The 27,925-nt window shown below is 52.6% G+C and overlaps 8 protein-coding genes across 8 annotated transcripts; 1 reads left to right on the top strand and 7 right to left on the bottom strand.

The window, feature by feature from the left end:
* Window positions 1-49: 49 nt before the first annotated feature.
* On the bottom strand, window positions 50-1,991 carry HER10_EVM0000391 (uncharacterized protein; the record flags this gene model as incomplete). The annotated part of the gene is made up of 7 exons (XM_035470176.1): window positions 50-409; window positions 464-526; window positions 665-767; window positions 835-938; window positions 1,004-1,088; window positions 1,158-1,472; window positions 1,546-1,991. 7 exons carry the CDS (start codon window positions 1,989-1,991, stop codon window positions 50-52), a joined length of 1,476 nt encoding a protein of 491 aa, XP_035326448.1.
* Window positions 1,992-5,641: 3,650 nt separating this feature from the next.
* HER10_EVM0004303 (uncharacterized protein) lies at window positions 5,642-9,200 on the bottom strand. The gene is made up of 3 exons (XM_035473952.1): window positions 7,544-9,200; window positions 6,846-7,480; window positions 5,642-6,792 (listed from the first exon to the last, which is right to left on the bottom strand). Exons 1-3 carry the CDS (start codon window positions 7,819-7,821, stop codon window positions 6,077-6,079), a joined length of 1,629 nt encoding a protein of 542 aa, XP_035326769.1. The 5' UTR covers window positions 7,822-9,200; the 3' UTR covers window positions 5,642-6,076.
* Window positions 9,201-13,494: 4,294 nt separating this feature from the next.
* On the bottom strand, window positions 13,495-14,947 carry HER10_EVM0010344 (S1/P1 Nuclease). The gene is made up of 3 exons (XM_035479807.1): window positions 14,587-14,947; window positions 13,832-14,491; window positions 13,495-13,757 (listed from the first exon to the last, which is right to left on the bottom strand). Exons 1-3 carry the CDS (start codon window positions 14,648-14,650, stop codon window positions 13,570-13,572), a joined length of 912 nt encoding a protein of 303 aa, XP_035327223.1. The 5' UTR covers window positions 14,651-14,947; the 3' UTR covers window positions 13,495-13,569.
* Window positions 14,948-15,770: 823 nt separating this feature from the next.
* HER10_EVM0004283 (uncharacterized protein) lies at window positions 15,771-17,799 on the top strand. Its single transcript, XM_035473933.1, has 3 exons — window positions 15,771-16,047; window positions 16,155-16,254; window positions 16,501-17,799. Exons 1-3 carry the CDS (start codon window positions 15,934-15,936, stop codon window positions 17,301-17,303), a joined length of 1,017 nt encoding a protein of 338 aa, XP_035326766.1. The 5' UTR covers window positions 15,771-15,933; the 3' UTR covers window positions 17,304-17,799.
* Window positions 17,800-18,946: 1,147 nt separating this feature from the next.
* Window positions 18,947-20,726, bottom strand: HER10_EVM0007163 (TAM domain methyltransferase). Its single transcript, XM_035483030.1, has 6 exons — window positions 20,271-20,726; window positions 20,035-20,195; window positions 19,945-19,982; window positions 19,736-19,873; window positions 19,268-19,687; window positions 18,947-19,216 (listed from the first exon to the last, which is right to left on the bottom strand). Exons 1-6 carry the CDS (start codon window positions 20,302-20,304, stop codon window positions 19,171-19,173), a joined length of 837 nt encoding a protein of 278 aa, XP_035326965.1. The 5' UTR covers window positions 20,305-20,726; the 3' UTR covers window positions 18,947-19,170.
* A 454-nt stretch (window positions 20,727-21,180) lies between these two features.
* HER10_EVM0000717 (alcohol dehydrogenase) lies at window positions 21,181-22,364 on the bottom strand (the record flags this gene model as incomplete). The annotated part of the gene is made up of 3 exons (XM_035470486.1): window positions 21,181-21,362; window positions 21,427-22,151; window positions 22,219-22,364. 3 exons carry the CDS (start codon window positions 22,362-22,364, stop codon window positions 21,181-21,183), a joined length of 1,053 nt encoding a protein of 350 aa, XP_035326480.1.
* Window positions 22,365-22,752: 388 nt separating this feature from the next.
* HER10_EVM0002611 (alcohol dehydrogenase) lies at window positions 22,753-22,980 on the bottom strand (the record flags this gene model as incomplete). Its single annotated transcript, XM_035472317.1, has 1 exon — window positions 22,753-22,980. The coding sequence occupies one exon, from the start codon at window positions 22,978-22,980 to the stop codon at window positions 22,753-22,755; it is 228 nt and encodes a 75-aa protein (XP_035326628.1).
* Window positions 22,981-24,712: 1,732 nt separating this feature from the next.
* Window positions 24,713-25,185, bottom strand: HER10_EVM0009271 (uncharacterized protein; the record flags this gene model as incomplete). The annotated part of the gene is made up of 2 exons (XM_035478762.1): window positions 24,713-24,740; window positions 24,935-25,185. 2 exons carry the CDS (start codon window positions 25,183-25,185, stop codon window positions 24,713-24,715), a joined length of 279 nt encoding a protein of 92 aa, XP_035327139.1.
* Between the last annotated feature and the right edge of the window lie 2,740 nt (window positions 25,186-27,925).

Genomic DNA, 27,925 nt, shown 5'->3' with positions numbered 1-27,925 from the left:
GCATCCAAAGTCAGCAACAGCAACAGACTGGCGAGAGTCCAGGGGCATCTCACACAACGACACCGTCATCGACACACCCATCAACATCTATAGGGACACTCAACCCATCGTATCCCACCTTCGGCTCAATCTTCATCGCCCAAAGCACCGTCGCGATAGTGATGAAGAGATCCTCATTCGCAATCTGGCGCCCGACGCACAACCGACGGCCGAAGCCAAACGTGACGTGGCCCTGTTCTTTCGTCTCCGCCGCTAGCGGCTTGAGCTGCCCGGTCTTGGGATCGAGGAACCTGGCCGGGTTGAAGTGATGGGCGTCCGGGCCGTACGTTTGTGGATCACGGTTCATGGCCCAGACGTTGGGGATGAGCAGCGAGCCTTTGGGTATAAAATAGCCTTCGTACCATATGTCCTATGAGAAAGAGTCAGATGACTGAGAGATTGTAGATGCAAGGCTGTGACTTACCTCAGAGCTCTGATGTGGAAGACCTATTGGGTCGACGGGTCGCCAGCGAAGTGACTCCTTGACCTAGAGAGATCCAATGGTCAGCAATGTGGGTTGCCGCAACAGAGAATACTTAATGAAAAGCTGAAAACTTGCCATAGCTTGAATGTAAGGTAGCTTCCCATAGTGATCGGCAAAGTTCGGCATCGCCTCGCGTCCCACGACGCGATCCAGTTCCTCCTGGGCGAGCTGCTGCACCTCGGGATAAACGACCATAGCTAGCATCCACCACTCGAGCACGCCCGTGATCGACTTTGCACCGGCGCTGGAGAGATTCCGTCAGAAGATTGATCACCTCAAAAAGGGTCGGTATACCCCGCAGACGGACTTACATGACGCTCGCCGCGAGCCAGTTGATTTCCGTGTCGGACAAGTTGCACCGGCTCTGGTCCTTTACGAAGTTCTTGACGAGACAGTTGCCGTTATTGACACCTCTCTGAAGGATATCTTCAGCACACGAAAGCTTTCAAAGACAATAGAGGTCACCCATGCAACACTCACCAGTCGGGCCTCCTCGAACCAGCTCCCAAAGATAGCAGAGTCCGCCGCAAACGAATCCTCCACGCGCCTCTTCCAAGGCGCGAATCTAGACCCAGAATATCAGCATCATCCCAGCCGCAGCGATTACACTGTTCAATCTGCCAAGTAAACGTACCTAGACGGCACATGTCTCAACCAGGGGAAAACCTGACTCAAATGCGCACCAGGCAACGCAGCCTTGGTTATCCGCGCGACAAAGTCCTCAAGCCAAACCAGCTTCAAATCGCTCGCCGACGCGAGGGAAGGCGTCCCGTATACCAGGTTCATATTCGCCGACGATACCGCCCGGTGGAGGTGTGACAGCCAGTCCCGCGGGTCCTTGAGCATGTCCGCCGCCAGGAGTGTAGCCTCCTTTTGCTGGACGAGGCGGATGTCTGGGAAGGAGATGCTCCGGAGCGCCGTGTGGGAGGCCTTGCGCATGCGCAGCCACCTAGAACGTCGTGGTGAGTCCTTCTGTTCTCTTTTTCCCTTTTTGTTGTTTCTCTGGATGTATGGAGACGTACATTGCATTCTGGCTTTGGAACGGCACGAAGCAGGACCCCGTCATCATGTCTATGATGACATTACCGGGCCGGTCTGCTGTGACGGCAGCGCGACGATCCAAGATGTCGAACGAGGTTTTGAGGTCGTTGAGGACGATTACATCGCTTCCGGCGGCGATGAAGTGCATGATGGGGCCTGGTTTGGGTCGTGTTAGTCGTTTAGCCGGTGGAGGGCACCGCGGGACGAGCATACCATACGTCTTCATCCAGCCGCCGAACGTCAGCCACGGATCTTTGAGGATGTCGAGGGCGTTTCCGAGGAGGGGCAGCCCTCTCGGGCCTGGCGGGAGACGTCGTCTCGGGCTTCGAGCGTATGTAAAGACGAGAAGGAAGACCGAGACCACGACGAGAGCCGTGATGGGCCTGTAAGTCCACAAGAGACGTAGGAGAGCATCGGCGACTTGCATTCTGGCGGTCATGGATTCTTTTCAGCGTGATGAGCTATCACTGATGGCAAGCCATTGTCCCCTTCTTATGTCGCACAGATGCTTTCTCTTGATATATCTCATATACAGCCAACAAGCCGACATAGGGTCAGGCTCCGCCGGACTTGCCGGCTTTCTCAAGATCACCGTGACCAACGCCTTAGCCTGGTGGTCGTCCAACAGAGCAAACAGTCCAGCGTAGGAAGTGTTCAGCTTCCGTAGCCTCTAGAATGTCTCGCCACTTGCATCCAATAGAGTCCTTAGATTTAAGATTCGAACCGTCGGTCAACGATGCGCTGCAATACGGGCAGAACAATTGGCCTGTTGGAAATACGACCCCTCCCCACGCAGGGAGGCTCAAGAACTAGATTCTCTGTCTTTCCAAAGCGATTCTTGCCTCCTTTCTTAGCTCAGGGTTCATCATGGGCCGGAGATATGGCCCGGACTTGGGAGCTTCTGAGCTGAAGAATTCAGGGTTTTCGATATAAGGCTACGGCAGAGGCGTTGTCAAAGGTACATTAGTACCTAATTAGCCCCGGGTTTGTGAATTGTTTGCTCCCTGCGCCTCTGTGTCTCTCATTGCGTGTGAGACTTGGCTGGATCACTTGGGTCCCAGCCAGCCTGCTTTTCCCCGTTGCGAAGGGTACGTTGTGGCTTGGATGCAGGGATGAGGCAACTCTCTTCCAGGCCGGTCGAACCAACAGCGGAGCTAACGAAAGCCTGATCCGGGGCCCGTTAATCTGTCCAGATAGTAGTTCGTACCAGACATCGACATGGGCAAACACATCTAAACCTATCAAACCAATGGCGTGGTACAATCTGAAGGGGCTGGAGATATGGAGGGGTAAATACTCAGGTGTGGGCAGCCTCAGTAATTGACTGTGTCCAATCCTGTTGCGTTCCGTGGTTCCCAACGCTTGTTGGTCGCTACCCGCGAGCTAGGTATGCGAATGTTTGTCAAACAATGCACAAAGAAGCTAGCGTCTTCGTTGGACACCACCTTGTTGTGTTGGAACCTCCCTATTGGAAATGAGGGATTTGAGACATGGCCGCGAGGAGCTACTTCACCCGGAATTAGAGCCCTGGATGCCCGGGCCGCCAAACCACGAGCCGCCAAACCATGATCTGCTTGGTGCCTCCGGCTTCCGGATCGGCAGCGCCTCCACTTCCCAGTCGGAGCGGAACCCAGCGCCGTCATGTCAAGCCCGGGCCGAAGGAACCCTGCCCCATCAAGCTCTGCGGATCATGATCCATCACTCTCCGGTAATGTGTGTATGTCGGCGAAAACTTAATCAAACTCTCTGGTCCACGTCGGCTCGACGCCGCGTCGGCCCCAAAAGATAAACGTATCCAAACCGTATAGTCAACGTAAGTTCCCTCTGCTGTGGAGGAAACACCATTGTCAGGTACAAACGGAACGTTGAAAGACTAAAAGAACCAAAACAAGTCAACCGCAAACCCAAAAGGTTACGCCCAAGACTGTCGTTCTCCCCTCCCCGAAGAACTCAAATCTCGCCCTACCTCACCCTCTCTCGGCACACTCAACCTTTTCATGGTCAAGAGAGGGTGTGTATATGTTACCAAGAAGGAAGCTCAGGCGAAAACAGGGGAGAACTCAAGTAGAAAGCAAAACAAAGCAGAAGGAGAAGAGGAGAACGGCCAAGATGTCAGTTCACGTCGGGTCGTCCCCGAGACTCAGACGGGACCGGCGCCATACAACCTTTACCTTTATCTCGGGACGTTGCGATGCTTTTGCTTCAAATATTCAGGCGAAACTTCTGACTTCAGCCACTTTGTCAACTTTGCGTTCTACTCGCAGACGCCGCGGTGCAAGTGAACTCGGGACGACAGCGGTCACGCCTCTCGGCACCGACCGAAAAACAAAGTGATAACTTCTCTACGGCGCGTAAGTTAAGTTCTGTGTTTCCCGACGGAGAAAATACGGACTTTTGATCTGAAGCGGCTCGCCGAGAAGGGGCGCCTTATGGAGGCGAGTCGCGAAGCTTGCGATTCAGATCCAAGGTTTTGGTACCTGCATCATCACAGGCGAATTATGGTAAGGTAAGGTAAAGCAGACGTTAAACCTGCGCAACCATAAGGTAAAGATCGATAGTAGAGGGCAAAAGAAAAAGGGCAAACAACCCGAAACCACGTTGCGGGAAAGTGCGTAAAAGTCATGGCCTAGACAAAGTCCGACATATTACAGAATCCTTCACCTGGTGAACCTTGAACACGGTACTTTGGAGGGTGGAGTCAACCTGCTTATCGTGCACTCTCTCATTCAGTGGCACACTTGCGAAAACCGACGATAAATCAACTCGAAACCAAATACGCTGAAAGCCAAAAGGGAGATGGGGGAAAACGGGTACAACGGCCTCGCAGGAACAGACGGGAATAGGGAAGAGCAAAAAAAGCCAGAAAGGAGAAGCTAAACCTCAAGTCAGGTACAACTCTCAAAGTTCAAGTAAAAAGAGTCATGCGAACAAACCTTCCGGCGCAAGCTCAATCGAGACCACCTTGCGCGCGCGCGTATGTGTGCATGGAATGCGAATCGAAAAAGAGAAACTTCAAGATTAAGCTCCCCAAAGGCAGAAATAAACATCAATCAATCTCTCTCCTCGCTCTCCCCCTTCCGAAACGTTAAAAAGAAGATCTCCTAATTAATATACCTCCACTAATCCGTACCTTACCTTCGCTGCTAAAGCTCCGTCGCCCCCTTCTACAGGACCTCAAACACCCCCTGCCCAGAACCCTCCTCGCACCACACAAAAAGTGCCATCCCAACCCATGACACCTGCCCCAATCCACAATCCATAGGTAACCCAGATTCCAGCCTCGACTCGTGACATCACAAGCCCGGACCTTGAGCCTCAAGCCCTGTATTCGTAAATATAACTCTGTCTGTTAAGGCCGTTCTACGGTACCGCAAGCCCGCAAGTCCCCCCCTCCGTCGCAAGATCCCTTCCATCCGTCCCAACTCCGGCACTAAAAGAAGAGAAGAATGGACAACGTGAAACGCGTCTCAACTCTTTTTACCCTATCTTTCAACCCCTCTCAAGACCTGCCAAGTCGAACGCCAGTCTCCAACCCACACACACTTATCCCACTCAATGGCACACAGTAGCACGCAACGCTGGAGAACCCAGCTTAGTCATGTACAAATCCCTCCCATCAGGCCTACTAAAAGATCCCCCCAAAACAAGCAGACCGGGCACCCTGGCCACCAACCCCAGCGCATAACACGGCCCCCCGGCCGAGACATGCGCCCCCCCATCATCGCGACACGCAGATCAGACGCCGCAGCTCGGACCGCTGCTCGGCACCGCAGCTTTCACTGTACAGGTTCACCAACATCAGAGAAGAGACGTTCGGCGCAGCGTTGCCGGTATACCTCCTGCCACCCCGACTTTCACTGAGATGGGGTGACATCGTGACTTGTCATCTGTTAGTGAATCGCGGAACTCCTAGACGAAATGTCACGACATGTCAAATCAGTAAGAACCAAAGAAGCAAGCAAAAGTAATCCAAAAAACTGTGTGCACTCTCTACTGGAATTGTGTCTTCCATTTCTTTCCAAGCCATGCTGCGTATCCTGTCAACGGAAAAACAACTCCCTCTAAATGTACAGAAAGGTCGGATCGTAAGATTTTGTGTCATGGTGATGAGGTGATGAGATGTGTGTGGGAGGGTTATCGGGGAGAGGGGGGACATTAGAACAATAATATAGAGGGGGAGGAGTTTGCCAGTGTTGTCGTTGATGATGTGTGAGTGTGTGGTATCGAAGCACGGGGAGCGCTGGTTTTCATCAAACAAAAGAAAAAACCATCCACGCCAACCTGCTCATCTAATAACCTCCCTGCCAGTTCGTGTAGAATATAACAACCCCAAGAAATTTAAAAACAGAAAAACACCAGAACACTTTTTGGCGACCCGGGTGAACCCAAAAGCATGGAGACTTGTCGTTGTATGTGATGTAAAAGGCCCGTGTTGTCCGTATCAGCGCGCGCGTGCATATCCCAATAATCCCTCGGTTGTTTTGTCGTCCTTGTCGTCGAAAGGCATTCCGATTATGAGAGCTCCTGGATGCAGGTCTGAACCTGGGCATCACAGTCGGCCGTGGTGACCCCGTTCAACTTTCCACCGTTGAAAGCATTGAAACAGGCATTCCGTTGAACATCGCAAGCACGCTGCGCCGCATTGGCCTTGGAAACGAACGAGTTGCCATTGACGGAGAATGGTCGGCTGCTATCGCCAGAGTCCGAGACCGCCGGGGCCGCGATTCCGCCGATAGCGTTCGACGTCGCGCCTCCCTTGCCAGATCCAGAAGAAGTGTTACCGTTGCCGTTCTGTCCGGATCCATTGCTGTTGGCCTTGCCATTGTTGGAGGCACCTCCGCCCTGGGTGGGCGTCGGCGTCGCTGCCGCCGGGTCTACCGAAGGAGTCGCCGTCGCGTTCTTCGAATTACTGGCGGCGTCCCCGTCCTGGCCGGAGTTGTTAGCATTGGGAGTTTCCTGTGTGTTTCCGGTCTGGGATTGTGTTGTGGCCTGTCCAGGGGGTGCGCTTCCAGGGAATTGAGGAAATTGGCCGGGGAATTGGCCTGGGAACTGTGTGTTTGGAAATCCTTGAGGGGGGTTCTGAGGTGTTGCTTGAGCATTACCTTGACCAGCGCCTCGTCCGGCACCGCCACGAGCGGCACCTCCTGCAGCACCGCCTGCGGCAGCGCCGGCGCCTTGTCTGCCTCCGGCTTGCTTACCTCCACGGGCAGCTCCGCCCTGGTTGTTGTCTTGTATCCGTTAGTACCTCAACTGAACATTGATGTGTTCCTGGTCGACTTACTCTGCTGGCCTCCGTTGGCGGCGTTGCCTCCGTTGGCAGCGTTGCCGCCGTTGTTGCCACCTCCGTTGTTGTTGCCGCCGCCGCCGTTGCCACCAACGGTGAACTTGTTGCAGTCATCCTGGGCACCACGCTGGGCGACGGGCATCAGAACGGGCTGATGGTTGGAAGCACTAGACATGGTGCAGACGCGGTAGTTTCCGGCGGGGAGACCTCCAGTGACGGTGGCCTTCAGGTTACCATTGCCATCGCCGGCATCGTTGATACCCTTGAAGAAGACAAACTTGGAAGCATCCAGGGGGGTGTTGGGCGTCAAGGAGTTACCCATATCCTGAACAGTGACGTGAACGTGGCCGATAATGGTGCCGCCGCCGCTAAGATCCTGGGGAGCCGAGTAGTAGGTAGACTGAGCGTCAGTGAAGGAGCCGGCTTGCAGGTTGTTGACCTTGAGCTCGACATCAAAGTCCTGGTTGGCCTGGATGTTGCCATTGTGAGGGGGGTTGTTGATGACGGTAGACACCATCTTGGTCTGGGCGGGGATCTTGCCCATGGGGATACCGTTGCAGGAACCGCCGGTCTTCTGCTCACCATCGGTGAGGGTAGAGCCGGAGCAAACGTTGATGAAGTTGGCATTGTCGCTGCAAAGCAGCTGGTTAGCGCGTTTCGGGGGTTGCCTGTGCTGTGTATGTGTAGATACTTACGTCTTCGAGTTGGCTTGTTGGGCGTTGGGCTGTCCGGCCTGCTGCGAACCCTTTTGCACCGCGTTCGTTTGCAAACACAGAGCACCGTTACCGGCGTTTGCATTTCCACCCTGGTTTGCGTTTCCACCCTGGTTTCCGCCTTGTCCACCACGGTTACCACCACGTTGTTGACGCTTGGCGAGGGCGGCGCTCAAAGGCGAGGCATCGAGGAAGGCGACGGAGGCCTCGGCGACGACGGCCATGCCCGCGAGGGCGGTGATGAGCTTTTGAATCTGCATCTTGTCTCTTTCTTGTTGATCGTTGGGGATAAATCCGAGGGAGTTGTCGACCGAGTCGCTATCAATAAAATACTAGATTGTCGTTCGAAAGGGGTTGGTTCCAGACCGAGGAGCGAACAAGAGTAGAGTACGAAAGGAACGGTCACAGACACCTGAATACGTAGCACAAGCTGAAAAGAAATGAATGAATGAATGTGAAGACACACTCCCAGCGTGAGGCAACAGGATGAATGGAAATAAAAGTAAAGGGTGGAAGGCGAAAAGAATGATCAAGACTGAGCGCTGCTGGGGATTAAGAAGGGAGAGGCCGAGACAAATATGCGATCAGTGCCAAGCTTTCAAGTCTTATATGCACAGGGCTGTGGTTGCAGGCTGGTGCCGGTTCGACCAAGGGGTCGTATGAACGGAGACAGGCTCCATGACGGCTTGGGGGGGAGGAATCGTCTCCACGAGTCCAAAACGCGGCGCAGGGGAGATGAGAGAGGAGGAGAAGGAGGAGACAAGGGCTGACAGGAGCCCGTCTGCAGACTACCTAGTACCTAGCCATACACCATACTACTGAGTATACCTTACGGATAGTACACGGCTCAAACTGTTGGCCGGGGGTGTGAGTACATGGATGTTGCTTAGCATCTGATCCCCGTGCGGGCAATTGGCAGGCCCGCAGTGGGTGACGAACCGGGGGTTGGGAAAAGGTAATGAGGGTCTGTCTGCTCTCTATGAGAAGGTGTCCGTGGAGGGATGAGAGAGAGACAAAGAGACTAGGTAGGTAGCATCTGTCTGATGAGATGGTATGCGACAACTAGTTGACAAGGGCAGACGCCTCCAGGCTCCGAGAAAGTAGGAGGAGGAAGAGTAGGGATGATGGATCGGGGGGTTGAGTGAAGAGACGGCAGAATAGAGATCTGAGCTTTGGCAGGGGTGGTCGAGTTTAGCTGCATGGATGGGACGGGAACGGCGACAAAGATGTTGGTCAGAGGCGTAGTGTATGAAGAGCCTCCGTAGTGTAAGGAACGGAGTAGTGTAGATGGGTAGAAAAAAGAGAGACAAGCTACAGATGAGCAGGGCACGTCGTTGTCCGAGACTGGGAGAGGGTGGGCACCCTTGACGGACGGTTCCCGACTTCTTCAGGATGGCAGGTAACGAAGTTGAGTCGAACAGGGCGGCTCGGGTAACGTCAGTGTGGTGTCTCTAGTCTCTGTGGCAGGTGTCTCCCACCCAAGTATTGGTAGGGGTTAAAGATGCGAGGCAAAGAAAAAAAGGTTGTTGGCTTCAGACGTGGACGACAGTAAGAGACTACACTACCTCACGCAGTAAGGTAAGAGTAAGGTATGGCAAGGGTAAGGATAAGGTAGTTGGAAGGAACCCCCCTTGTCCGGTGGTGGCTTGTGCCGTCGCGAGGTCTGGGAAGGTCTGATGCGGCTCCTGTCGTCGCAGAATGGGGTCATGGAGTCCCCACCTGGCCCCGGCGCGGCTTAGCGAGCCAATAGCGGGGCCTGCTGCCCGGCACATCAGGCAAATGGCGTTTCGCCCGAGGCGTCGATGAAGCGAAACGAGACACTGGACGACATTTTCGTGTCCTTGCCGTCTCTTAAGCGCGGTACTTTACGGAGTGCCTCGTCGCCGTACTCGGCCAACGTATCGTCACCGTCCACCATACCGACCGCACGAAGATGAGCTTGTAAAGCGCCTTCTCTCCACAACCACCCGCAAATGCTCCATTGCTGGCTATCTGAGCGAAGCCTCCTCCGTCCTAATTTCCCTGGAGCATTGGCAAAACTGGCAGTTCGCTCCTCGATGCCTGCCCTGCACTGTTGCACGTCAAGTTGCACTCATCAGCTGGCAGATTTGTGACCGTTAGGCCAACGTCCGTCAGGACAAGCATCTAACTATCCGTATTCCCCACGGACCGTTGGTACCCCAGTAGGCACGTAGTGGACCAATATGTGAGAGCCGCACCCTGTCGAGACAAATGGTACACTGAACTGCGGATGCGTATGCAACTGATTTTTGGCTCTTGAGCCATGAGTCGTCATGGGTTTAGCTTCTCATGCTAAGCCTTTGAGGATCGGCCATGATTTGCCTCCGGACACTGGCTTTCCTGAGAGGCCTGGCACGCCTGTATTAACGCCAAGACTGGCCACGCAGAGGCAAAGCTGGTGCTGTTTGCTGACAGCGCACACACATCATCATGTTCGTGATGGGGGTTCTTTTGATTGACGTTACCGCTTGAAGATCCCCCGAGCCGCGCTGTGTTTCTTCTCCACGGTGCTTCTGCGGGTATCAGCGACACGACAACGGTCTCAAGCTTGGCCGGGAGAAAGCGGCATTGTGGATGATTGGCAACGGACCGTTTAGACGGGTGAGACATGCCGTGCTAGTGCGACTGCTGGCCAGCTACAGCCTACAACAGAACATTAACATTGTCAGTCGACCGTCGGTTCTGGCGGTTCTGCCCATCGATCAGTTCGTGTCTGCAATTGCGCATTAGAATGGAAGCGCCCGTCTAATTCCGGTGGGCGAAATGCAACGCATCAACTCCACTGCATTTCGTTCCACTTCAAAGCTTGCCCTTATGGAATCTGTCCCGCAGATAAGGGTGGGATAGTGTATCGTGTGCCTCGTCTGCATCGCGAGCGAATGCCTCGTATCATGTATGTACTTGGCCAGAGGTGCACGGAGGCTTTTCGGCGGAAGGGCGGCGGAGTCCATCCAAAAACCTAGTTGTCTTTTCTGCCGTTTTGCAGAATGTGGAAGCAAACGAGAAGCACCTCGCATACGGAGTACCTAGGGTATGTACGTTGGCGTTGCTGGTCGGAATGTGGAGTTGGCGAAGCGAGCGGAAAACCAAGGTCAGCAGCGGGCGCGCAGTAATGATGGCATCAAACATCCAATAAACTTAATCTGTTATTCGGCAAGTTCGGATGACGGCAAGGCCCCCTGGGATGACCAGTCACGGTACCGTCGATTGTCGGTTTGAGAAAAGAGGGCGAGCAGCAAAGGGGTTTCCAGGGTGAGTGGGTGAGGGAAAGGGGAAAAAGATGAAAACTTGGACTCGTCGGTGTGGTCCACCGTACCTTACTGTGTGGTTGGAGCGCCGGGGATGATCTTCCTCCCGTCAAACGTTGAGTGCCAAGGAAACCCATGAAGTTGCCGAGGAAGGAGTTGAGGAGGATTCGTACTTGATGGATAGGGTAATGCAAGAAATTGGAAGGTGCGCAAAGGAATCGAGAAAGACACCACTCCGTACCGACCTACCTACCTACCTACTGCGGAACTGTGGGATTGGAAGGTGCGCCATCTCCTTTCCACTGGTGCCTCACCTTCCATTCCAAGATCAAAACGGAGGCACGTACCTACCTAGGTACATAAATCACCTTACCTCATCTACATGTATCGTTCCTGACACTTTCAATTGCGACTGGAAGGGAAGCGTGGTGAAGTGAGAGGAGGGCACCTTCCACGTCCCAGTGGGAGTGCCAAGCGCCGTTTACACTCGGTACCTGCAGCGGCCCAAGACCCGTGGAGATCCATGACTCCACTTGGGTCGCCAAAACGGGAAAGGTTGATTATCTCATCCCCTCTTACCACGTTTAAGGTTGTCCTTAGCATCCCGCCCGCCAGAAACCCGCCCCACCACCGCAGCCCTGGAAGAATTGCAAGGGGAAGGGGTGTCCCTTGTCAACGGTGTTGCTTCACCTCGACCCTCTCAAGTCTTTTCCCCCTCCCCCTTCTTCTCTCCCATGCCATTGTCCACCGGATCCTTGGATATCTGCCACCCAAACCGTCAACGACGACACCAACCAACCTCCCATCACCACCCTGCACCGAGTTCACCCCTTCCCCCCTTGCCCCCTCGTTCGTTGGGCAACCGGCCAGTCCTGCATCAGCCATCCGAGCAAAAGGTTAATCTGATCTTCCTCATGGCCAACCCTAGCGCGCGAGATGCTTATCCATGAGATGATGGTTTCGATTTTCATCTCGTCTACTATTTTCTGCTGTCAACCCAAGTGCTCGAGTCGAGAACTTTCCTTTCTGGGCTGCCAATTGTCGGACATTTTGCAAACGACGCTGAGTTTAATGCTATTGATCGTCCACACCTAAAATTGCCCTACAACGTTTTGCTCACTGCGCTGACAGATGCGCCATTGTCACCGTTGGAAACATATGCTCGGTCTTGATCCCGCCATTCAAACTTCTACTTTTACTTACGGATCCCAATGATACCACATCGCGTGGATGACTGTGCCGGATCTTTTGATGGGTACGGCCTGTCTTCTCGCCGATTGACACTCGAATGCGGCACCCACGGCCCACGGCACCACATGACGATGCTTTCGCGGCCTCGCCTGCGCCTGGAAATGAACGGCACGGCTCTACGGCTTGATGCTTGAAGCTGCATCGCAAAAGATCAACTGGCGAAACCTCGAATTTCCACAGACGCACCCAAATGACCGGCACCACAGCCGACGCCTCCCCCATATTCGTCTCATCCCTTCCGAGATCCCGTAAACGAGCAGATTGTTTCCCCCCTGAAGATGCCATCCAATTCCAACATCAATTAAAGGGCTTGTCATCAATCTTCTCTCATCTGGATCCGAGTCACCGGGGTTACTTACGGTGGACTCGTGGAGTGAGAGTGTTAGTGTGTGCAGCGCCCCTGTCGCGAACCTCCACTTGCGCCAAGGAGGCGCACCATCCTGCGACACGAGGCTGAGTTTGAAGCCTGTGCCAAAAATCCAATGGTGAAACAGGTTCACCTCAACTTCCGTCCATTTGTCACTTGAGCCAACCGGCGCAACCTCGTCTTCACCTTCAACTCGCAGGCATCCTCCTCGGATCCGGCATGCAGACCTGCCTTTCATCCCAGCTCGGGACGACGAGTTGAAACCCGTCGACTGTCACAGAGGCAAACGCCTTGCACTATCTATCGTCGCTCATTGTCTGCACCACGGTGACCACGCTCGCCCACGGCCCCAGTCACCCAGCTCCGTTGAACCGTCATCGCAAACTTGAGATGCAGAACCCGTGCCAATCCCGTTGCGTCCACTGCCATGCACACAGGATGCGCTTCTTCCGGCATCCAATCTCCTTGGACGTATTGCTCGCCCGGCTGCTCTCGGACCCCCGGCAAGGGCTGTCATCGAACTTCACTTGTCAGACGTCACCTATCATCCCAATTACTGTCCTTGACCGTCACGGCTAGACCTCCAACCCGTTCTTAGTCTGATTCCAAATTCTCCACCGCGAGAAGGAGAATGTGTTCAAGTCACGCCACTTTCTCGTAGCCAGGCAATGTTTGCCGACTACGCCTCTGGGAAACAGCTCTTCCATGTGAATCAAACTTGGCCGCCTCAGCCATTGCAGACACACTCTTTGCTGACGAAGGCCCGGCCAAGAATGTGTCGCGACCAGTGTGATCAACATTGTTCCGAGCCTTCTACCCAAGGCAACTTGGCAAGTCTGTGAGCTGCCGCGTGGCAGCTGTCACAATCTTTAGCTCTACTACGGCAGATGAGCCCAAAGTGAGCCTTGTTCCGTCATTGGACATGTCATTATACCAGCCTGGCATCCAGAGATGTTTGCGACTAGGCTCTAGGTCACGAAATCAAATACACAAAGTAGACCCCGGCAGGGCCAAGCTTTCACTGCATCAAAACACGTTTTGCTGTGTGATAAACGAGGGTCTTGTACAGGAAGTCGCGCGGAGCAAACAGCGCAACTTCCTTGGCGTCTCATCTCAAAATCTTACAAGTCTTCCATAACAGGTTCGGCCGTCTTCGCCAGGTCTTGGTATGCCGCGGCGATGAGGTCCAGCCAAGCAGCCATTCTCACACCCGCGCGGGCGACCTGAAGCTCAATCACAGGTGCCGCCTTTTGGAAGTACTCGCCGCTAAGTTCTTGGCCGACAATAGCTCGCGGCCCCTCTGGGAATACTAATACAAGAGTCAGTTTTGACGTCGCCCTTCCGGTTTGTGGGGGCTCGCCGATGGTTCGGGAATCAACATACCGTGGGTGCACACGAAAGCGTTTCCCTCTCTCGCCCACTCTAGGCCGGTAGCGTTGACGTTGTTGAAGTCCAGACTCTTCAGCCACTCTGCCTTTTGCGCAGCAAACTTTCCAGTCTTGACCTCGTCAGCAAGCTCATCCGCCCATTTCTTCGCGTTGTCGTAGGGCCTCCGACGAGAGCCTCCTATCAGCTTTTCGGCAATGGAGCTGTCCCAGACGTGGTGCAGGTTGTAGTCGGAGCCCTGCCACTTCACGTGGATGCCGTTGCCTCCCCGGGCCACATCTTCGTTGTGGAGAGGCTGGTGCATGTCGCCGATGAAGTGCACGACGAACCTCGCCGCCTGGTTGCGTTCCCACCCGCTCAGCTTGCGATCCAGAGACCGTGCAGTGTAGTTTGCGAGTGCCGTCACGACGCAGCCTTGGTCTTTGCAGTCCCGCTCAAGGTCGACGCCGCAGTATTCGGGCGGACTATCTTTGGCGTCGATAAAGTGGAAGGGCCCGGTGAAGTGTCCCCAGCGCGTGTACCGGATCGTGTCGGCCCAAGTGGCGACGCCGGCGAGGTAGTGCTCGGAATCATTTCGTAGCAGGTCCTGGAAGAAGACTTCGGTTGTGTTGGCGACAAAGTGGCTGGCTAGATACGCAGTCGCAATGTGACCCAGACCTGGTAAGTCAAGTTGGTCAGCGAGGCAACTCGAGGCACTTTGCAGCTCAGGGCCATTTTGAAGCTATCGTGGATGCAGGGAATCTATGACATACTTCCCCATGCGGCAACCCCGTGCAGCGATGCACCGAGCAGTGCGACAGTGCCCGAAAGCCTCATGATGGCTTGCGATTCTTATTGGTGAGTAGGTATGCACTGAGATGCGATTAGGCTTCACTGTTTTAGGACTGTAATCCGGGTCCGTCAAATTGACTGAATGACGACAAGCAAGACAGGAACAGGACGGACGCGCGGTTATATGAGAGCTTGACGCGTGGTCGGGTCACCTGTCTTGGGGACGGGAGCGATGCACGCCAGCTCACGTTACCTTGCAGGTTAACGTCAACACGGATGACTGGCGCTGAGCGGGCCGCTGGTGTAGGCGCCCGGCAGACGTGAGTTGGCCGAGGAACGCCTGCGCCGGGGTGCTCGTCCGTGACCATCCACACCCGGTGCCGCCTCAGCCACGGAGGGCGAATCATGGCGGTGCACGGGGGGAACCACGTGAAACACCACTTGGGAGGGGAATGCTGACGATCGGCGGATGTCCGGTGACTGTTGGAATGCGGAATCTCAGCCTATCTGATGGTGCGGTGCGCCTTTGCTCCTGTGATTGGAGACAGATTTTTAGACTTTAGGTGACGCCTTTCGCCGCATGCATTTGGGCATGTTATCTGGGCCATGCGAACGGTTCATCTCGATATTGGTGCAGATGCAAATGCGCAGAAGCGTCTTGGAAGAATTACATAAGCCCAGGTTGTCAGCGACAGTGACAGCTTCAGCACTCAGCTCACGTTAGTCATACTACGTACCCAAGGTAAGTTGGTGCGAGATGACCAAATCAGGCCTCTTTATTGGCGCAAATCTCTCAGCTCGACCATTTTCTCCGTCATTGGGCCCCTCCGAAAATAGGACCTCTGCGGCGGTCAACCCGCTCTGCCCGCGAAATTCTTTCCAAGTTTTCCTGGAGGGACCCTTGCTGGATGCTCAACCTACCCCCACTAATTGCCCTCTTCGTCAACCCGCACTCCACGACGCCAAGGCCGCTCTTGGTCTTTTGGTTATGTCATGCGGCGGCAGGGGTCTCTTATCGGTTGCGGTAAGCGATAAGAAATGCGATAACGGGGGAAAAAGCAGAATGCTGCACTCGGATTGGACGAGATGTGTGCGCTATCAGTCCCCTCTACCCGTGCCGCACCAACAATGTCTTGTCTGCGTGACTCTCCATCGAAGAAAACCATCCCACTTGACCCCATTCCAAAGCCCACCTGACCGAGGAACGGCACAAGAGAGAAGAGCTTCCCCTAAAACCTATCTGTCGCTGCGGCTCTTCTTACCCGTTCTTTTCACCTTTCACGTTCGTTATTGTGAGCTTCTACAAAGTCGCATATCGAAAACACACAATGGCTTCCGTCGCGGTTACGGCCTTTGCCGCCTTATCGTCCACGCCAAAAGTCGAAGAGGCCCTGTCGGGAATCTTTGGCAGCATCAGCTTGACCGCGTGGATATGTCTCCTCGTACGTCCCTCTCTCTGTTCGCAAAGGTCACGCGACCTCGGATCACGACTTGTTTTGCCTGCTTTCTCTGTCCAAGTAGACTGACCATGCTTATCTACGCAAAATAGCTTCCCCAGCTTCTCACAAACTACAAGTCGCAAAGCGCTGATGGCTTGTCCATGGGCTTTCTGATCATCTGGTTGATTGGCGACGTGACGAATCTCATGGGTACGCAGAAAACACCTCCTCCCCAGCTCCTCACTCTTTTTTTTTCCTGGCGCTTTCGCCAATGTTCCATGTTATCTGCACCTCGCGAGTTGTCTCCCACACCGCTACCCTTCTCCAAGAAAAAAATATGCGTCTCTTGTCATACCGAAAATTTCTCCAACCACCAACACCAAGACTACCAACGCCATGAAAAAAATTTAACCTTTTTGGCGCGTGCGTGCTCCCACTAACAACCACCCCCTCCAGGCGCTCTCTTCACCCACCTCGCCCCGACGGCCGTCGCCCTCGCAAGCTACTTCTGCTTCGCCGACCTCGTCCTAATCTCCCAATGCGTCTACTACAACACCAAGAACGCCCGCCGCGCATCCTCCCGCCGCCGCTCCTCCGCGCCCGTCACCGCCACCGGCGCGAGCCCGACCGAAGCACGGGAAGATGAGCCCCTTCTTGCGGCTGCCCCCCGCCGCCGTAGCTCGTCCGCGGCGGCCGGCCTCCCCGGCTCGCAGCGCCGTCACGCCCACCACGAGGAGAGCTCGCTCGACCCCCTGCGCAAGATGGTCACCGGCGAGGACGAGACACCCGACAGCAACCCCTGGCTCCACAACACGCTGAGCATCCTCGCGGTATACCTCGTCGGCGCGGCGGGCTGGTTCCTCTCCTACAAGGCCGGCGCGTGGGACGCTCCCGACAGCGACACCGGTGCGGGCGCGGGTTCCCCCGCCTCGGCGGACGGCACCTGGGAGAAGATTGGTCTCGCGCTGGGCTACTTTAGCGCCGTGTGCTACCTCTGCGCGCGCATCCCGCAGATTATCAAGAATTACAGGGAAAAGTCGTGCGAGGGGCTCGCGCTGCTGTTTTTCTTGCTGTCGCTTACGGGGAACCTTACGTACGGCGCGAGTCTTGTTGCGTTTAAGCAGGACCGGGCGTATTTGCTCAACGCGCTGCCGTGGTTGCTTGGGTCGTTGGGCACGATGGTAGAGGATTTTGTGATTTTTGGGCAGTTTCACATGTATGCGACTAAGAGGGAGGGCAAGAGGGATGATGAGGCGTAAGTGAGTGGTTTGGGTTGCTTGGTGTGTTGAATGCATGATGACGGGGTTGTGCTTTTCGCTCTGTTGCGATGGGGATGCGCGTTGGGGGTTTGCATGTTCACGGGTGTGGACTAGACGCATTTAGGATGATGGTGTGAGGGTGATGCTGCATTGAGAGGAAGTGTGGACTGTATCATTACGGTTCCTTTTTCGTTTTCCTTTTGGGGAGCATCTTGTGTTCGACACGGCGTTTACAGAGGTCTGCTTGGGGTTCATTGCATGGTTACGGGGGTTTCTGTTTCCAACCCATTTGTTTACCCATCATGATGGCACATGTAATGATAGCTTTTTTGCCTGTTCTTCCTATGGATTTGAATATTTCCAAGAAATTTTACATCTTTGTTGTTATGTTGATATCCTGTGATGGTGGTTGATGCGCTAGAGTCATGTAAGAGGTAAGGTATTTGAAGCCGATGATACCCGACTTCAGTTCCTCGCTCCAAGACTACGGATAGAGTGGCTTTTGAGGCTGGTGTTGGAAACGAGTGAACGTGACTTACATCCTATGTAAAGATCCCTTTTCTCCCGGTGACGAAGTTCGTGCGTAAAATCAAGGTGGGGGATAGAGATATGTTACGTAAGGAGAAGAGGAGAGGTACCGTGAGGTGAAGGCATGGATGAATGGATTGAGGCTCTGCTACCCAGCGAGAAAGGTGAAGGCTGTGCGGAATGGAGACGTGCTGTCTACGGCGGTCATCCTTGAGGGTTCGTGTTCGGAGTGCCGGAGTCACCGATGGTGGACGGTGCTTTGGTCGGGGTTTTCTATCCGTATATGATATGACGGCGAAGCCCGGACCCGCAGCCTCCGGTACCGAAATGGGGATCGGGAAAAGATTTAGAATGGGCGAGTAAGTTTGATAGATATCTGAGTTGCGTTGATATAGAGTGATGCTGGAATTCTGTGTGGTTTGGTGCGTGACCGGTGATCGTGGCCAAAGAAGGTCGTTCACTCTGAGTTCCTTAGGTTGGCAACGGGGTAGAGGAATACTATTGGAGTTAGCAACGAGTGATATCTGCTGTTAGAACCATATGACTGACATGACGGGAGTGAAGATAGAGCTCTGTCAACGGATGTTTAATATTACATGGATGTTTTTTGAGGAGTTGTCACCCTTTGGCTTCACGTTGGGCCCCGCGGGAGACGTACATAAGTAGGTAAAGCAGGTAGGGAATTTGGTGAATCGAAATCACATGCATTGAGAGCGCATCTACTAGCAGCCGGAAAAACAACCTTCGTCTCATTTCGAAAGGTAATGCTCAGCCGCTTGGCCGATTCGCTTACTAAATACGCGATCTGATGGTAGACAACAAACATATATCGGGCGGGCACTGTTCTGCGAGATCGACCGCGCGAAAGCCATCATCACACCACGCAAGCCAGTGGAATTGCTTGCCTTGGTCGGTTCGCTGCATATTGAAACCAAGAGGAGATATGCTCGGGCGTAGTCCCAGTGGTTGAGAATCGATCTGCCCGCACCAGGAAGCCGGACGCCGGACACCGCATCCCTCTTCCGATCACTGCCCGTCCTCTAAGCATAAGCTCCGAATATACCCCCAGAGACGAAGGGATTCGAAAGACACTATTTGTTTGGAGACATCCTGTCGGCGGTATGAGATGGTATTCGTTGGTTGCTATAGCACGCTCCCTTCAATTGACAACCTTGAGGACGCAGCCTCGTACTCGGAAAATCTCAGCGAGGAGAAGGATTTGGAGATCATCGAAGGACGCCACTTCAGTGACTTTGACCTTATGGATGAAGAACGCACGCTGCTGGTTCAAGGAGTTTTGTAATGAAACTCATTCTATCCATTTAATCTTACTCAGATCTCATGCCGAAGCTGGCCCGGCAGGCTTTCTAGCGTAGATTGAATGGCTGCTATCATCAGCCAAGGAACTGAAAGCACGAAGCGGGTTTGAAACTTACACAGGGAAGTACGCATGAATGCTCCGATCGCTAAACTCCTTGCGCACCTGCATCATGAGAATCAAGACCTCCTCTCTAGACCAGTTCAAGGCCCTGGTAAATGGTGCCATGCAGAAGCCCTCCCAGCCAGCAACCAGGTTCTCGTGGCACCATGCGCCGAGCTCCTTATGCCTGGCATCTTTAGCCCAGGGATTTGTCGGCCACTTGTATCTCTGGACAGTCACGTCCTCAAAGCCAATGTTCGTCAGTATCTCCTTGAGCGCCTGCGCGTTGTGGTATGGGCGACCGAAGAGGTTGGCGGCCTCCTCGAGCATGCGGACGGACTTGAGAATGGCGGAGTCTTCCTTCAAAGTGCCATCGTCGGACTGCGGGCAAGCATCAATCTCGTTGAGTTCGAGGTATCCCCCGGGGTTGAGATTGCTACCAACGTCATTCAAAGCTTCAGAAGATAAGAATCAACCGACTTACTCGAAGCAGGTTCGTGTATAGTCCTCCCAGTTCTTGATCGAAGATGTCATGACTCTACTGTGTATGTAGTCGAAAGGCCGGGAGTAGGTCCAAGTATCTTCAATGTCGTCAATCTCGAAGCGAACGTTGGGAGGGGTGCTGCAGGTTGTTAGTCACCACATCACAGTAGTTCGAGGCCCAGGATAAGACGGTAAGGTAGGGTAACTCACTAATTTGGCCATGCTGCAGACAAGTCGACGCCGAGAACCTGAGGTACTTCAGCATATTTGACTGATGTAAAGAAAGAACGTTCGATTTACCTCAGCTTCGGGGTGCTCGTCGCCAAAGTCAATTGCCCAGATACCAGTTCCCGTACCAATGTCAAGAACCCGGTGCACAGCTGAGGCTTGGGCATCGGTATTAGGTGGCGCAGTCCCAAGCTTGTTCTCAAAGGTGAGAAGAAACATGTTGTGCGTCAAGTCTATGTGCACAGGCTACAATTAGTCCACCAGAAGTCCTCGATATTCGGTGAATCGAATTAGTCATCAGCTCATACCGAGTCGATCGAGCTCCCGCTCATCATTGGGCATAGCGTATTCTACGTGAAGGAGTGAGTCTCGTATCAAAGTCGGTCGCTTTCACACAGCTCGATACTCACTGCCGTCTTTGTACTTGTGATATGTCCGACCATTCTCAATTCGATAGTCCAAAATTGAACTGTTCACACTCGTACTCGAGGAAGCCAGGCTCTGAATTGCTCAACATTAGTCATCCGGCTCACAAGAGATGTATCAGTTGAGACTAGACTGACGGGTCCAACTAACGATTCGCCGTCATCGTCGATCTACGAATGTTAGCGATATGATCAGGAAAGGCGATTTCCAAATGTCCCGACCTCATCGGGAAGAATAGTGCCGGTAGCATCATCGGTATTGTTTGGAGGCGAGTTAGGGGAAGATTTTGGAGAAGATTTGGGAGGAGACGATGCCGCCCTCGCAACCTCCTGAGCTTGAGACATAATGATGTGGATACAGTAAAGAGAGCCAAGGTTCTCTCTTTTCACCCTCTTATTATATGTGCTTTCCTCAAGGATTGCCAGCCATTCTTTACCCCTCTCTTGGCGCGTGATAACCATGCAGCTCTGCAGCACGCAAGCTCGGTTGGCGCGGTTTCTGCGGGACCATTTCCTCATGTGGAAGGCGAGCATTGTACAACCAACAGCAGACGAAACGACCAATGGCTGTGAGCATTATTTCCCGGGGTGTACGATTGAGTAATGCGTCAAGACGGTTCTGTATTTACTCAAAATCGGAGCTCGTTAGTACTATCCTCATTTCGAACGCCGTAACAACTTCGGAAAGAATCTAGAAGACATATTCCAAGACCATGTTCCGCAAGACGATTCTCCTCAAGCATTCTGAGGTCATTCCATATAACTTGGAGGATCCATGGATCTTTTACGGTCTTCAGAGACAACTGAGTACGGCCCGTCCAGAAACCTCTCCTTTCTCTAGCTGGGTCATGATCTCGGGAACATGCGAAAAGGAGAAGATATCTATAGAAGCCCTGATCGTGCCCTTCTCAGCTGCCTGAAGCAGTTCCGCCATTTGCTCTTCCGTCCCGACCATGGCCCCCTTGATTGTCAGAGCTAGTGCGAACGTGTCAGCCTTCGTCTTCACTTGGAGTTTGCGGCCCAGAGCTAGAGAACATACCTTTCAGGGCACACTGAGCAACTGAGATGGGCAGCTCGAAATCATTTCTAGGTAGCCCAACGCAAACGATTGTGCCCATCGACCTCAAGAGCTTTGGCGCAATTCGATAGGCGTCCTCTGAACCGGGAACAACGATGACAGCGTGAGCTCCCTCCCCGGTCAAAGTCATGATTGACTTGTCCACGTCCTCAGTTGCATAGTCAATGAATGCATCCGCTCTACTCTCCAGGTACTTCCGCTTCTCATCTCCCGTGTCTACCGCGATGACACGGAAGCCCTTTAGCTTCGATGCGATTTGCACTCCAAGATGACCGAGCCCTCCTCCGGCGCCTTGGATTACCACCCAGTCGCCTCGGGATAAGTCATGGTCCAGCATCGAAAGCGCGCCCATCATCGTGAGACCCGCGCAAAGCAAAGGTCCCGCCTCCTCGTCGCTCAAGCCCTCCGGTATCAAGGTTAAGTATCTCGAGTCCGCGACGACGTATCGCTGTAGGGTTCCGGGACGGTGTTTGCCGGTATTCAACTGCTTGGAGCAGTTATTGGGGAACCCGCGCGCGCATACGGAACACTCTCCGCAAGCGCTGTAAAGCCACTTGACTCCAACCTTCTTCTTCAAGAGTGAATCTGAGACTTGTTCTCCTAGTTTCACGACTCTGCCGATACCTTCATGGCCCACGATGGGATCGTAAGCACCCCAACCACGGAGCGCTCGGACTTCTGACCCGCTGCAAAGGTGATCATGGTGTTAGAAATGTCGAGGTACGCGAGGAAGTTGGTTTTCTGTTAACTTACCACAATCCAGTGAATTCAAGTTGGACAAGAACTTCAAATGGCCCGGGGGTTCCGACTGGGACATCTTCCCGGACAACGACCTGTGCATCAGGGCCGGGGTTCTCAAAAAGAACTGCTCGTTGCAGTGTAGGAATATCGGAGCTCATCTTGCTTAAAGGTAACGTCGTAATGAGATATTTGGAAAGTGACTCTAGAATGTGTCAAGTGGACGTTGGGGTGGTCACTAGGGGGTTGGATCTCCCACGGAGTTTGTTACCTCGGGAATAGTGGGGTGTACCCCGCGCCGGGAACACACACGGCAGTCAAGAAAACGGGAATAGTGGATCACACCACGGACCATGAACGGCGCCGGTTAATCGGTAGATCGCTACGTTGAAACTCAATTAACTTCATGCAGTTGACTTTGACTTATAGAAACTACACGGCCATTTTCGCTCCACAACTCCTTGCTCTACCAAAGTAATACCATCAGCCACACTCCTTTCTTCTCTCAACACACTGCCTACATACCTAGATGCGAGTAGATGTAAAAGCTTAGCAAGTCCAGACGTATGTGCACTTGGTGCCAGCAGGGACGCAGCCCGTCTTTCCCGCGTTGCCATCGCCAGAAAAGTGTCCGTTCTGGTTGCCGCAGACCAGTGTAGGGCTGGTGTACTGTTCGTCGATCTCGCACGTGAGGTCGTTGGAGCATGTGCCGGAAAGGTTCCAGGTCTCCGCGAGGGCCAAAGGCGCCAGGAGAGCGATGATAGTGAAGAACTGCATCTTTAATGTCGGTGAAAAATAATGGACTGGGAATTGTCGAGAAATTGGAACCAGGAGCTGAGATTGGGAATGATAGTGTAGGTATTCCGACAGATCAAAGGCTTTCTTGCAACTTATAAATGTCCTATTGTTCTCCTTTTTTCTATCTTCGCGCATTTTACTCAACGTGAATCTCAATTGCTAAGCGGCCTTCGAGACAGCGTTACGATGCGAACCATTGCTGGGAACACCAGGAGCCTGACTCGTTCAGGTAGATCATCATTTATGGTGTAAGCGAGAGGTTGTAAGAGGTGAGGGCCCTCAAGCGGGTTTACGTCTGTTGAAGCTGACTCGCTGGTTCTTTGACGGACATCAGCCGCAGGGAGGTACGCGTACCGTGGGATCCACCTCATCGTCAAGCATTCTGCTGGGTATATATCACCATGGAAGCGACTGGGAATATGACCTCTCCACAATGATCAAAAATCAGATAATTCTTTTTTCAAGGGGATTACTTCACGAGCCGAAACAACGGCCGTGAAATACGACGTATACGGAAGCTCCCAACAATTTCGGATTATCGGCTAGAGGTTTGGATAAGACCCAGAAAGTCGAGCGTTCAATAATCGCTGTTTTGACATGACAGTTGCTTGCTTGATTACCATCGTATCCAGTACGACAAATCCGCCGTACGATCGGAATCAGGAATGCTTGTATAGCCTTGACTCGCTTCCGACCCATCTTCCCGGTGGGAGACTTCCCTTATTGCCGCAATCCCGTATAGAAGATGAGGCGTGGGCATAATTTGACCAAACACACGTCCCTGGAGGACAACAAAGGAAAGAACAAAACACACCGTTCCTGGTCTCCAGCAATGGTCAATGATGTGTTCTTAAGGCACTGGAAGTTTCGTCAATAGAAGGCACAGTGGATCACCTACCTACCTCTTTTCCTATCTCCCCGTGCCCAATCGGGGACTCTTGCATTAGGACAACTCATGTCGTCTTGTCCCGCGTGTACTGCACAAAGAGGCCTGAATGCAGCAACGATTGCACAAGTAGACTTGTCATAGAGTCCCTATGGCCTATTTTTCATGAAGAGCTCACAGACTCAAGTCTATCCTTACAGAGTCATGAACAATTGCTCGCTGTGGGTCAAGTTCGGAAACCCCCCACATCCGGCATGCCGAGTCGCGGACGGCCGAAGTGGGAGGGAGCAAGCCGGTAGTCCGAAAGTCACAGAGGGTAAGCTCCTTTTCTGAAGTTAGCAAAGGAAGGAAAAAAAGAGTTCACCTCGGTAAGCTACATCTCTCGGTGCTCATGCTGGGAATCTAACTCATAGCCTGTCGTTGAGTAGGCTGTGGGCGTAGTTGATGACCTTGAACTACTCCACCACCCAGCCAGTTTGACCTGACCTGTCGACCTAGACCGGCGCCTGCTGGCGAGTGACAGAGATGGGATTGAGAAGGGGTATATAGGTTTCCTGTACATTCAGGTGGAAAGTAGGTCTAGATGTTTCCCTATTAGGTCCATATGAGTATTCGGTAATGAAGCCTTGAGTATTCCGTTAACAGCGAGACATCAACCTCTGGGGCTCTTAATTAGGCAGACAGCACATTCGGGAATATGCCTGCTAACAACGGGCACTTCGCCCGATGGAATATTTCAATATCACATATTGCTTGGAAAAAAACGATGACCAGAAAACCAAGGCAACCGGCATTTCTATTGTTCATTCGCTCAAGAGCTAACGCTCAGAGTAGGTTGAGAAGCTTAGGCTGGCTATTCGGTTCAGCATCTCAAGAGGTTGTCGTATTGTCTCTTGAATCTATGGCATAACAACCACCTGAATGGGGTTGTATGCTTGTGCCAGTTCACTGCTCTCTCACGCTCGAGACCCAAAGGCATTAACAGTCCTACCACCCATACTAATACACGCCCCCCTCTTCCACGAATTATTTTCATGATCAGCATACCATGGACCACGGAGCTCCTGGCCCACGATACACCCCTTGGTGGAGTAAAAGTACGCCTTCTGGTTATAACCCCCATAGACCTCGACCCGGACGGACATGGGGGCGAAATCGGTGGTAGCGCAGGTGTTGTCGTAGATGTTGCGTCTCTGCGAGGTGCCTCCGCAGTTCTCGCCTTTATACAGAGTGAGAACATAGCCGGACGTAGTGGAGGCAAGTCCGAGGCCGACGATGAGCATAGATGAGAGCTGCATTCTCGTTGATATTATCGTCGTCGTTGTTGAGGTGGCTATAGTTGGTCTAGAACAACGAAAAGAACAAATATCTAATGAACTGGGCTTATGTCGTCTTGAATCGCTAACTTACTGACTTGATGCTCAAGAGAGGGCTTCGGTGAGAAGATCAGAAAACAGTTGTTTGATGTTGTGATAAACCTCTCGAGAGGGATCATGACTCTCTCTTTATACTCAAGAATGTGAACTTACAACATGGTCCTGACAAGATCAACGCCAGCGGGATTTACGACTACATCGAGTTATTATCTAGTATAGTAACTGCAATCGTACACGATTTCCAAATCTGCGACACCTTTTTGCCCGGGATGCGTGGGACTTGAAATGTCACGAGATCTCCAAGCCTTCTGGATCGTCGAAAACTGTGTGTACTATGACCTTGGATTTCCAATTAGGGCTGATATGACTTGGCATCTGACATATGCTTACCTCATTGCTGTATTTCCCTTCGTGATACTGAGACCTGACATGCAGGATTATACTGAGACAAAGAGGAAAGTATGCACGTGCTCACCGGTCCAAAAGGAAAACTTGAAAGCCTGCCGATCCAGACCTTTTCCATCTTACAGTAAGGTATGTCTTATTATGGTCCTTCCATTGAGACCTCGAAGAAGATCAATTTGACAGAAATGAAATGACTCTGAAGAACCCGATTGAGATTATTTTAGAAGTATCAAATCCACCTGCACTCTCAACTGTGTATGGATGGAAAGTCTTTGCTAGTACTACCTAGTTTCACCTTGGTTAAGAGCGCACTTTGGCAGTAAATCAATGATGTCAATTCAGTACATGAAGTTGGTCTTGTACCTCGGACGAAATAGTACGTGCAGATGGATCATCTTGCGCTGACCGCTCTTATACCATTGCCACGCGTTGATCTTGACCCTTTTGTTGAAACAGTCTGCTAGATTTGCGATTGATTGCCTTTGAGACTAGAGCTAGAGCAGCAGACAAGATGCACCTGATTCTCTGCCGTGCCACCTTGGTAGCTACTGAGTATGGTTCTGGGGACCCGAAATGAGCTGTCGCGTGACATCCCTAGTTTACCTAGCGGCAAATATTCTTAAAGGCAAGTATAATAGGGATTACTTGTTTTGAAGATGGTGCAGAAGTAGCTCAAAGGGGCCATGAAGGGTCCTTTGAACCGAAGGTAACGAAAGAGAACAGCCTTGGAATTCTAAATCCTGCGTGGAGAAAGAGTATGTTATGAAGAGACCCAGGTCCAAAAAGGAAGATCTTGACAGAGAAAATATTGCAAGGAAGCAGCGCGGCAAAAGGGAGCAACCCATCTTGAGAGCGAATAGACAATAAACGAAAAGCCTGCAAGGCATCATCAATGCCTTGAAAACAACAGATAGCATCGTAACTATTTCCCCTTAGCTACTAGTAAAATTGTTTTCTCATCCGCCTTGTCCAAATTCTGCAACCCCGGCCGCAGAGCTGCCGGGACGTACTATAAGAAAGGCCGCTTTCAGTAACTCAAAATGAACATAGACTTCTACAGCATCACAAGTGAATTCGACACAGAGTCTCAAGCAATTGGTTGTGACATCTGATGATTCCTACAACAACCTGAAGAAGGGCCATCTTAACTTCACACGTGAAAACATGCTACTGCCACATGATGAAGCGAAGAGGATGTATCCTGGTACAACATAGACTTAAACACCTGTTCTTCGTGGCGAACGAGGAAATCTAAGCGGCGACGTAGGTCAGTAACTGCGTGGTCAAGGTGTGAGCAGATACAAGCCTGGTCATGATATCGCGTCGTCAACTCGTTTTGATACAATGCCAACCTTATGTGTTTATGATGAAAGATGAAAGCTGGCTATTAAGAAAGGCGAAGTATCTGCGCAGTTGAAGCATCAGTTGCACGTCTTGGGTTTGGCGTTCGTTCGCGGCTGAAAGTGCTTGAGGAGGACATGGCCTTGCCGCCTTGCAGGATATGGTCATTACATTTTGCGGGGAGAAACTCGGGCAGCATGGAGCTGTCGTGGATACCTACATCGTTGGGTTTTACATCCTTTGGCGACGAGTAGGACCGTCTAGGCGTCTATCCTAGAATGAAGTTGGCCGAGTAGACGGCGTTACATCAACACGCAGAATGTCGGTTCAGGTTCTATAATAGCGTGTCGATATGGAAACATCGCTACCGGTTGAGTGAACATCGCCATTTGCGAAGGGTACTGCAACATAGCCTACTGGACAAAAAGTTGCGAACTTGTCTTTTGCTGCGATCTAGAGATGAGCACGGTACTCCAAGATCATTATTTCAACATGCGTGAGTAGGACGCCCGTCCTTGAAAGCTCCCCTGACTCACGATCGCCATTTTGCTCGATTAAAAAAAATCCTGTTTGAAGAGAGAAAGAGGAGCTAGCGAGGAAGAGAGGAAACGATCGAGAGAATAAACCCCGCCCCCCTTGAACATCGTCCATCAAGGCTGTTGCAACACACCTTGGAAGCCATAAATGATAAGGCGTATCCTGTCAGCCATAAGGTCTCACAGGGCCGCGGCATAAATATCTCCACATTGGTGGCTTCGGCGCAGCAATTCTGTGGCAGGCTAACCAGTGGCAGCTGAGCATTCCACCGTGAGAAGCTAGCCAGGTCGGGTGCTCTTGCGAGACAACCAGGCTCCAGCCGTTGAGATGAGCCGAGGGGCGTATTTGCAATTAACTGGGGTTACAACGGGCTTTGACG

Source organism: Colletotrichum scovillei (genome assembly GCF_011075155.1).
Source record: "Colletotrichum scovillei strain TJNH1 chromosome Unknown Contig00011, whole genome shotgun sequence".
NCBI classification, from domain to species: Eukaryota; Fungi; Ascomycota; class Sordariomycetes; order Glomerellales; family Glomerellaceae; genus Colletotrichum; species Colletotrichum scovillei.
Note: the sequence above shows the minus strand (reverse complement) of the source record. Positions and strands in the feature narration are given on the sequence as shown.

Excerpts from the sequence above, each read along its gene's own strand:
- HER10_EVM0004303 (XM_035473952.1), bottom strand. The coding sequence starts at position 7,821 with ATGCAGATTCAAAAGCTCATCACCGCCCTCGCGGGCATGGCCGTCGTC. Across the intron at positions 7,481-7,543 it reads CAACAAGCCAACTCGAAGAC|CGACAATGCCAACTTCATCA; the intron begins GTAAGTATCTAC and ends GCTGCTTTGCAG. Across the intron at positions 6,793-6,845 it reads CGCCAACGGAGGCCAGCAGA|ACAACAACCAGGGCGGAGCT; the intron begins GTAAGTCGACCA and ends AACGGATACAAG.
- HER10_EVM0010344 (XM_035479807.1), bottom strand. The coding sequence starts at position 14,650 with ATGAGGCTTTCGGGCACTGTCGCACTGCTCGGTGCATCGCTGCACGGG. Across the intron at positions 14,492-14,586 it reads CGGGGTTGCCGCATGGGGAA|GTCTGGGTCACATTGCGACT; the intron begins GTATGTCATAGA and ends TTGACTTACCAG. Across the intron at positions 13,758-13,831 it reads CGCTTTCGTGTGCACCCACG|TATTCCCAGAGGGGCCGCGA; the intron begins GTATGTTGATTC and ends CTCTTGTATTAG.
- HER10_EVM0004283 (XM_035473933.1), top strand. The coding sequence starts at position 15,934 with ATGGCTTCCGTCGCGGTTACGGCCTTTGCCGCCTTATCGTCCACGCCA. Across the intron at positions 16,048-16,154 it reads CCGCGTGGATATGTCTCCTC|CTTCCCCAGCTTCTCACAAA; the intron begins GTACGTCCCTCT and ends TACGCAAAATAG. Across the intron at positions 16,255-16,500 it reads CGACGTGACGAATCTCATGG|GCGCTCTCTTCACCCACCTC; the intron begins GTACGCAGAAAA and ends CACCCCCTCCAG.
- HER10_EVM0007163 (XM_035483030.1), bottom strand. The coding sequence starts at position 20,304 with ATGCCCAATGATGAGCGGGAGCTCGATCGACTCG. Across the intron at positions 19,874-19,944 it reads TCTGCAGCATGGCCAAATTA|CACCCCTCCCAACGTTCGCT; the intron begins GTGAGTTACCCT and ends AACAACCTGCAG. Across the intron at positions 19,688-19,735 it reads TATACACGAACCTGCTTCGA|CAATCTCAACCCCGGGGGAT; the intron begins GTAAGTCGGTTG and ends TGACGTTGGTAG.